This window comes from Crinia signifera, chromosome 6, assembly GCF_055691185.1.
Source record: "Crinia signifera chromosome 6, ASM5569118v1, whole genome shotgun sequence".
NCBI lineage: Eukaryota > Metazoa > Chordata > Amphibia > Anura > Myobatrachidae > Crinia > Crinia signifera.
The window spans coordinates 43,521,867-43,532,451 of record NC_139222.1 but is presented as its reverse complement, the minus strand read 5'-3'; the positions used below and the strand labels follow the sequence as shown (position 1 = coordinate 43,532,451).

Sequence of the window (10,585 nt, the reverse complement as noted above, 5' to 3'; positions counted from 1 at the left end):
TCCCTGCCCATTATATACAGGGAGAACAAGTAAATAAAACACACAGTTTTTTTTAATATAGAGTTTAACAGTTGTAGTAAACTTTTGTTCATCCATATTTCTCTGTGAGACGAGATTGTAACTGTAAAGTGTATTGTTGTTATGCTCAATCCTTAATAAACAAAACATAAACAATGGTAGAAAACATTCCCCCAAACCCCCCAATCACCGATATGGGGCAATATTTATCTGTCAGAGCCCATAATACATTAATGGCAGCAGGAAGTCACTCATATTGGGGCTAGTTCTGAATCACATGAAGGGGTACTCTAACCATATGGGACAGATTATTTGAAAGGAGGGGTAGGAAACAGGGTATGGGTCATGGGGTCAATCCAACTAAGGTTGACAGTCAAAAGTTGACCACTACTGGTCGACAGGTTGACTTAAAAAAGGTCAACATGAAAAAGGTTAACATGAGTTTTTCATGTTTTTATGTATCTTTCGACTTATGTCAACATGGACACTGTATAAGTGTACCACGGCCAATTGCATAGTTTGCTTTGCTCGCCATGCTTCGGGCACACTATTATAATCTCCCTCTATGCCCACATGGTTAGTTGAGTATGAAAAACAACATGTTCTAGGAAAAACGTGAAAAACTCGTCAACCTTTTTTATGTTGTCATTTCCCATGTCAACCTACTGTATATGTCGATCTACAGTATGGCCTATCCACTGATAGTGGGTGACATTTTGACTATCAATCTATTTATTGTCAACCTGCCGACTGCATCCCCGGGGGCAGACCTAAGATAGACCTGGTAGGAGGCCTAGCAGTGCAGTCATACAGAGGGCTAGGTAGCAGTAAGCGGAGGGGCAGAACTGAGATAGCCCTGGTATGAGGCCTAGCAATACTGCCCTACAGAGAGCTAGTTAGCAGTAAGGGCCAGATGTACTAAGCCTGAAAATTGATAAAATGGAGAGTGATAAACAGTCAGCCAATCAGCTCCTACCTGTTATCCCACAGACTGTGTTTGAAAAATGTCAGGTAATAGCTGATTAGCTGGTTGTTTATCACTCTCCATTTTATAACTTTTCAAGCTTAATACATCTAGGGTTACATGAGAGGGTCAAACCTGAGATAGCCCTGGTAGGAGTCCTAGCAGTACCGCCACACAGAGGACTAGGTAGCAGTAAGTTGGAGGGGAAAGACCTGAGATAGCCCTGGTAAGAGGTCTAGCAGTATTGCCATAAAGAGGGCTAAGTAGCAGTAAGTGGGATGGGAGAGAGCCTGCTTACTGTATTCAGTGCAAATATTAAATGTACAGTACTTACAAATATAATACAATTTTGTGGCGGTAACACAATATTTTTACACCCGAAGCTGCAGAGGCGGCTGCACACACTCCTGAAGTGTTTTTCTAGAGTCCCCCAGAGCATTGTGTAACAGGTTCAGTGTCGTCAGAGAGCGGAGTGTAGTAATAACAGAGCAGAGATCATCACAGCAGGAGGAGGACAGACCACAGCCCTGTAACCTGATGGGAGATAAGGGATCTGCATTAGGTCATTTATTGTAATCCCAGCCTCACACTCAGCATGATGTCATCCCTGGAAAATACTAATTTATTATCAATCCTTACATCGTGCAAACATGGAGATTTCCAAATGGCTAAGGTACAAATCTAACAACAGCTTAGTGAAAGACATATTAGAGATGACACTATAACCTGTATTATTAGACATGGGGCAGACGTGTGACATTGGGCAGAATGTGTGATACTGGGCAGATGTGACACTGGGTAGTATGTGAAATTGGGCAGACATGTAACATTGGGCAGGACGTGATATTGGGCTGGATCTGACATTAGGCAGGACGTGATATTGGGAAGACATATGACACTGGGCAGAACAGGTGGCATTGGGTAGGACATGACAAATTGTGAAATTTGTGCTGCAGTTCTACATTTGCATTTAAAGATTGTTTTATAGAGAAAATAAGTTCAAATAATAAGCTTGTCACCGTCTGTCTGTCTGTGTCCCCACACATCTGTCCAGAGTGGAGATGTCCAGCATGCATAATATAACAGGTAATAGTAGGATGCAGACAACAAGAAAACAAATTATACTAAAACAAAGCAATGGTTGTATTGTATCAATGAATAGAAGAATATTCCAGAAACATATACTCAGATAAAATAACAGAAAATCCAGTATCTATCTTCATGTGTCTGTCTTGTGTGGTCTATGGCTAGTACTGAGAGATCAGATATATTATCCCAGAGACAAGTCTTACCACAGTTCCTGCAGGGCAGTTCCTCCATTGTCAGATTAAGGTTCAGAAGGGCCTAGAGCTGAAATCTCTGAAATGCCAATTGTGTACGGCGCACAATGTGTTATTTGAGGGCATGACCACTGCTATGGGGATGAGCTCTGCACATTGATTGTTGTGGGCTGCTAGCATTAAAAAGGGCATATCTAGTCCCTAATGTACCTATAGCAACTTCCTCTTCCTCCCCAGCAAATCCTTTCCCCAAGTAAGATGGGTGCATGCTCCGAGGCCAGGTCCCCAAACTCATGGCATGTCCCCATAAGCAGTGTTTAGGGTTAAGGCCCCCCAAAAATATGCGATATGGGCCCAACTTCACTCAATTGCAGCAGAATGACCAAGAAATTGCTGAAATCAGGCCAAGTCAAATGTGTATGACATCCAATCTGATCTGATGCACGGTCCCATGTGCATTGGATCAGAGTCGGAGGTTGGATGGGCTGCATTTAAGATAAGTCATATGTGCAGCCCATCAACAGCACATTGGGGGTACTTTTTAGTTCCCACAATATTTTGCTTCCTATCTGCAGCGGGGAACACCAGGCAGAAGTAGCACTCTCCCTGCTCTGCATTCACGGCAGGTGGTGAGAATCAGGTAAAAAAAATCATACAAATGAAATAGCGGCCACTGAGAGAGCTACCATTCTTTTGAATTTTCTTTTATATTTCTGCCCTCCTCCTGCAGCTTCCAAGGAGTTTTACATTGATTTATCGCATGTAAAAATGGCACATCAAGTGGGGCAGTTCAAAGAGGGAATTGAATAAATTTCTCATATATTTGCATTATTCCTGAAAACCCATGATGAAGTCACCTAGGAGTTGAAATGCATTGGGCTTTTTAGCTGTGAATCCTTTCATTATAAGGGAAAAAAGGGAATTCATCTGAATAAAATACTGCATGAAAGAATTTTATATGAAAGAGACTTTTTTAATAAACTTTTTTTATGGACTCATGATTTGTTCACTTGGTTGCAGTACTTGGATATAAGGAAAAGGCTTGATTGGTCCAAATCCAAGTCCTTAGAACCGGGTGCCACCGGTGTGTGCAATCTGTTTAAGTCTTGCTTTTATATAGTATCATAATGTAAAACTTAACAAACATTTTGCCAAAATACAGGACCAGTTAACCCATTTGGAGACATACTGACACAGTTGTCTAAATTGTTCCCAAAATCTAATTTTGAACCCCAGTCTTTCAATCCAACTGTTAAGACTTTTATGCCGTTGTCAAACCAGGAAATGATGACATCGTCTATGTCACCTAAAGTTTCTTACAGTAATTTCAGCAGGATTGACAGGATGGCTTTGAATAAATTATCTAATAAACAATAATGGTGTTCAGATTGGCAGACAAGGGGGTGCCCTGGTCATTCACAATTCTGATAAGTATCATACAAAAGTCATGGAACATCTTAATAATGATATAACTTACAGAAGATTACCAGGAGATCCTACCGACATCTACAAAAAGGAACTTCAACTTGTTTTGCAGAAAGCGTTTGATTTCAAGGAGATTTCCAAGAATTGAATGGAAAGTCTAATTCCGGCATTGCCGGTGGTTTTCTATTGTAAGTCCTTATCTGACCCCCCAGGTAGGCCAATTGTGGCTGCTAGAAATTCAGTGTTCCAATTTACATCAGTTTATGTGGTCAGTCTGCTGCAGTTGTTACAATAAATTACAGTCTATCACACAATCGGGTCTTGATACATGGTTTTTCAATATAGTTGTAAGCAGTCTGTATACAGCAATCCCTCATAGGGAAGGCTTTGAATTAATAAAAAAAACTTTTTATGTGGTAATGATAATTATGTGGGTCCTAATGTGGATCTAATTGTGGATTTGTTGCATTTCATTCTTACTAAGATTTTTTTTTCCTGTATAAGGATACATACTTTTTGCAAAATGTTGGGTGTGCTAGGGGGCGGCAGTGTCACCCTCATATGCTAACATCTATATGTTCAACATTGAAGATCAATTATTTTTTTGCAGATACCAATGTAGCAGTTCATATTCTTTTTCACACCCACTACATTGATGGTTTATTACTGTTTTGGAAAGGCCCTGTATCCGATTTGATATCCATCATAATTTATCATAATAGCAGTCCTTTAAATTTGAGTTTTGTCATAGCACTACCATTATATCTGATATTCTATGAATCAATAAACTCAGGGAGGGTACCAAGGGTCTGGCACATAGCTAACGTTGTACCAATATAGAAGAAAGGTAGCAAAACTAAACCTGAAAATTATAGACCGGTAAGCCTTAAATCCATTGTGGAGAAAATATTAGAAGGAATAAGAGATAGTATACAAACATTTTTAGAACAGGACAAGGTGATAAGTAAGGCTCAGCATGGGTTCTTCAAAAATAGATGTCAGACTAGTTTAATTGGCTTCTACTGTATGAGGAATTCAGTTGGGGGGTGCACTTAGGGAAATCTGATGTAATTATTCTTAATTTCGCTAAAGCTTTTGACACAGTGCCTCATAAAAGGTTATTAATCAAACTTGGTAATTTAGGGTTAAGAGATAAAATTTGTACTTGAATTAAAACTGGTTGCACAATCAGCGACAGAGAGTTGACGTAAATGGCATACATTCCAGCTGGGGTAAGGTGAAAAGTGGAGTCCCACAAGATTCAATATTGGGACCCACTTTGGATGACATAACTTTTACCACAGTAGATACAATTTTCACCAAGACGTGGTTTAAATGGCTCAAATTTAAAACTTCACAAATATATTTTTCACTATGCTCAGCCTGAAGCCATAGACTGAGTTATTTAAATCAGATTTATGCCCTGGTTTTCTCTAACCACAGATAGACAGCCCTCATATTGCTATACTGTATTTTTTTTATCTATTATTTTTTATGTGAAACCAATCCGGTCTATTTATCCCCCCTCCCCATCCTTCTTTCTCTCCCCATATCATTCCCTGTCGCTCCTCCTCTTTTCTATTTCTCCTCCTTTTTCTCGTTATTGAGTCTTGAATACCTTTTTCTAAGGTGATATTTGTGAGTAGACAATATGTGAAACATTTGATCTATGTTCTCTGATTTGCTTTTTAATTGATAACCCCCAGGAGGTATTTATTGCTATCTACAACTGCAATTATTATTTATTAATTTCTGTTTTTTTTTTTCTATTTTTAACTGTTTTTATTACTATGTTTATTTAATTGTGCTTATTTAATTGTGTCATCATTAAATTAATGTATTTTAACTTGTTTTTCAAATGTGACATTGGGCACCCCACATTTCCTTCCTAACTTCTTTTGACATTTTGGAGGCAATACTGACTGATTGGATGAGGCAGGAAGAGAGGTGGCAATATGCAGGAATGGACGTCGATTGGAGGGACTACGAGTGAACCAAGTACTTAACCGGATCACGGGCACCCAGGCGGGTTGCCCTGATGAAGCGATAGCGGAACGTACGTCGGCACACAAACTGTGTGCGCGGCTTCCTGTGCACTCCCTCCGTGTGAGGGTCTAATCTCTAATTACCATAATCCAACGCCTATAATAGAAATGCTCTTATAAGAGCAATTGTCTCATATATAAGTTATATCCGAATTATATTAATGTATGTGATTGGGCTCGTTACAATTTAACTGAAAGGCTGACAGCGTGTCCCGCCGTTGTATACGGGGAGACACGCACACGCTGCGGGCTCAGTATAACACAGTATACAAGCACCAGCATTCCAACGGTGATAAATTGACCAGTAGATTAAGTGATATTGTATCACACCACAGTATACTCTCTGTAATAACAAACCAGTCAGTTTGTGTTATCCATTAACCCATTACATGCACATGGTTGCTATCAGAAATTGGGAATCAATATATGGAACACACTGACCTGATTTTCAGAATATTCGATAAGAAGCTTAGTCTTCTCTCAGCCTGAATGATAGTAGGAGGTCTCAGTAATAGACTACTGTATGTCTTTTTGGTGAAATACACAGACTGGTTGCCCTACTGTCTGACATAATATACAGAGCCCTTCTTTTCATAGAAATGCAACAAATGTTGCTTTACTGTCTCAATTGATACAAGAATAACAAAATAAAAACTGTGACTAAGTATTGATGGCAAAGGTGGTTTATGAGCATAACAACCTGATAAATATCCAACAATTAGCTGGGAAGCTTGTGAATATGGATTAATACATACGATTGGGTATATATTAGATGCTGACAATTCTTACAAATTGAATCAATAGAATGAGCACACAGAGACACACACACAGTCTTTTTAACAATTTATGGTGTCTGTTCCACTTATATGTATGTATGTATGTGTGTTTTTTTATACTCCGCTTTTTATCCCAATTCCCAATAAAGGTTACTCTTTAGGACTGATATAAATTTTTCTATGGTGCACTACAACGTGACAAACTTTTCTTTCTTTTGATAAAACATTTTGGAGGTGGACATTCCTCCAGGGTGCCTGCCAGGTTACATGCCACATTACTGCATTCCCCAGTGATGTAGACATTTTCTTTCACTCTATAATTTGCTATGTTTACTCTATGGCCCTATATATGCTTGGACACCTTATTTTATTGTGGAAGGAAAAAAAAATTATATAAAAAAAAAGAAAGGACAAAAATGAACTGGAACAGGTACAAAGAAGGGCGATTAAGCTAGTAAAAGGTCTCTAATCACTAGAATACAAAGATAGGTTAACCAGACTGAATATGTTTTCACTGGAGAAATGGAAGTTGAGAGGAGATCTGATTAGCATGTTCAAATATAGGATTGGGAATCATATAGAACTGGGAGATGATTTGTTCACTAACAGGCCTATACTTAGGGCACGCGGGCATGTACTGAGGCTTGATGAAAATAAATTCCATACTGAATTAAGAGGATTCTTCACCATTAGAGTGGTGAAATTCTGGAACTCATTGCTGGTGCGGGTGATTACAGCAACTACTGTTAATGAATTTAAATCAAAACTGGATACATTTTTGGCCACTAAGGGATTTACTCAAGTCAGTAGTTACAAGTCTAATACTGTAGGTTGAACTCGATGGACTAACATCTTTTTTCAACCTTAATTACTATGTTACTAAAATTGACTTATGATTGCAGTGTGGAAAAAAAATCAAATTTTTGGGATGTTTGCATTTATTTGAAGGATGGGTTGCTGGATATTTACATGTATTCTAAAGACACTGTCGAAAACAATTTATTACATGCCACAAGTTGTCACCCTAAAGGGTTAATTCATAGCTTGCCCTATTCTCAATTGAGATGTATCAATTCAGATACTAAACAAGCGGAATTAAAAATGAACAGCATGGTTGAGAAATTTGTTGAGGGGGAAAAGCTACATTAAAGCAAAAATTCTGGCCATTTCTGGTTCTGGTGGTCGCTACTTATGCCTGGAGAATCTAGGAAGTGTGACCAACCTTCATTACCTTGGGTCAGTACATTATTACTTTTAGCAGCACATAGGTAGAAAAATCCCTTTCTAAAAATCCATCTCTCTTTATTCTGTCGTTCCATGCTGTATGAACACAACTGACTGAGCAAGAAAAGGAACAGAAAAAAAGGGAGGAACAACACAAAAATCTTATTGGATAAGTATTTCTCCATATCTTTGATTGCACTAGTCTGGCACCATCTCCCTCATCTAAACCCCTTCTTTCTAACAATTTACTGTAATAATTTGTGAAATTTCTGGATCTGTCCTTTTGCTTCCGCCGTTTATGGTATATGTCTTTGTTATTTGTTGTTCTTCAATTTTTTTTTATATATTTTGCATTTATATGTTGCTATGGTGATTTGTTTGACCCTATGGGGTATCTGTCTTCGGACATTAGTTGGCATTTTGGACACAGAGGTGTGCACATCTATCAAACAGAGCAGCCTCTGCCTTTGAGACATTTGGATTGCATATTATGTCCGATCTTTGAGGAGCAAATTTACCCTACTAAATATTTGAGGCTGATCACCCTTTGTAAGGGCTAATTGCTATTACATCATTTGGACCTCACATGTATGCTGGAGCATAGGCTATGCTCAATTTCAGAACTTAATTAAGTGGATACTATCAAAAGTGGTAAGGATTTCCCATTTTACACTGTGATTTGGAATTCCTAACACCACAGTGAAATTACTACCAGTGAGAAATAAATACGCTAAATAAAAAGCTCACAGTACGACAACAGTACGGGTCCACACAAACAACAGCAAAGATTGGCAAATATTTGTATCATACACCCCTGATGAAGTCTCGTGTGGAGACAAAACGCGTCGATCTTATGTATACACCAACTGTATGAAAAAATCTTCTGGCAAGAAAAGTGCATACATTTTTGTTTTTATGTTTACAATTTTTAATAAATGTTTTATATTTAAGAATCTTGTCCATATCTATAGGAGTATAAGAATATAGGGGAAGATTGCAGTAAATACTGGTAATTTTAGGGCGCTATTTAACACTTCTGTGGTGGTGTTTGTGAGAAAAGCCTAACTAGTAGTAGGCCAAGTGTTATAAGCGACCGTAGTCCATAATATCTAATAATAATAGCGCAAATTCTGGGAATTTTGTATTATATATATATATATATATATATATATATATATATATAGAAGGATGCGGGGGCGGCGGCACTCGAAATAATACACAGCAGACAGATGTCCCAACGTTTCGAGACCTCTAGGTCCCTTTATCAAGGTGCATGTGAAGACAAAGATTACATACAATACACTTACCTAAATACCCTGTGTCCGTGCGTAGCCCGCGGCGTCCCGGCGGGTGTCGCATCACAATGACGTCATCATCTCCGTCCGGGCGCAGCGAGTCACGCAGAGATCACCTGGTGTACACAAAAGAAAACACACGTGATCAGATTAAGGAATGGTTGCCATGGTGCTGAAAGTAACACAGCCTAGTTGCTGCTAAAGTAGAAAGAGAATAAATAGATTTAAAAACACAGCAGAATCTTAGGCACTTAGAGCAATAATCGGCTTAGGAACATGACAACATAGTATCATAAATGTTCACTAAAAGTAAGCAGCATGCAAAGTCTAACACAAGCTAGAGATCTCAATGGCGGTAATAACAAATAGGATCATGTAGATAAAAAGTGTGCAAGCTAAACACATTAGTTAATTACCATAAAAAAGCAGAATAAATGATCAAATGCACAATTAAACTACATGATCAAGGGTACATTACAAGAAATGAGACAAACCGAGATTCTCATTTAGGCCGCGGGGAGCAAGTGTATCAAGATAATAGATCCACCTGCTTTCCGCACGCAGCAGCGCAGCAGACCTGTCACCCCCTCTTAAGGATGCGGGGACATGGTCAATGATTCTGTAGCGCAAGGATGTTAAGGGATGCCTCGCTTCAATAAAGTGGCGTGCCACTGGAAACTCACTATTTCCAGCGGCCAACCCAATTTTAATGTTGGAGCGATGGGCTGCGGCTCTCTCCTTAAAAGCACGGTCTGTCTTTCCTATGTAATGTTTGCCACAGGGGCAGCTAATCATATAAACAACATATTTAGTGTTGCAACTGACCCTGTGTCTTATTTTGAACTTTTTCCCTGAGAAGGGGTGAAAAAAGGAGTCACCTTGTACCATATAGCTGCAAGTGATGCAGCCACTGCAACGAAAACAGCCAACCCTGGGGACTCCCAAAAAAGTAGGCGGTTTAGGCAGTGGAAATCTGATGTCATTTTTAACAAGATGGTCTTTTAAATTTTTGCCTCTCCTATATGCATGCATAACCTTTTTCTGATGTAAAGAGGGCAATTGTGGGTCACTCGTGAGGATCGGCCAATATTTTTTGGTTATTTGACGATGCTGGGTGCTTTTATGATGGAAAGAGTTGACCCAGATCAACCGGTCACTAGTGCGATCTTTGATTACCGGACTCAGGGCTTGTTCACGGCTCAAGGCCAACACTTTGTTTTTGGCCTGAATCAATTCACTGTGACGGTATCCTCTTGCCACAAATTTGGTGACCATCTGATCCAAAGAATATTCCAGATCCGAGGGTGAGCTGGAAATCCTGCGTACCCTCAACATCTGAGAAAAAGGGAGACCCTTTTTTAAAGAAATGGGGTGGTGACTAGTTGCATGTAACACATTATTCCTGTCTGTGGATTTAATAAACAGACTGGTACTAATGTAACCATCATTAAGTGCAATATTAACGTCCAAGTAATGTACCTGTGTGCAATTGATGAGAAATGTAAATTTCACAGGAGAAAGGGTATGGTTATGCTCAATGATGAGTTTTTCTAGGTCC

The 10,585-nt window shown here is 39.1% G+C and overlaps 1 protein-coding gene across 1 annotated transcript in view; it reads right to left on the bottom strand.

Annotated features, from left to right (window-relative positions):
* Positions 1-1,131: 1,131 nt before the first annotated feature.
* The window catches only part of LOC146007597 (NACHT, LRR and PYD domains-containing protein 3-like), a 92,134-nt gene continuing 82,680 nt past the window's right edge, over positions 1,132-10,585 (bottom strand). The window contains exon 8 of the mRNA XM_083146072.1: positions 1,132-1,516. Coding sequence (XP_083002198.1) covers positions 1,354-1,516 — 163 coding nt within the window. The 3' untranslated portion in view covers positions 1,132-1,353. The remainder of the gene's footprint in view (positions 1,517-10,585) is intronic.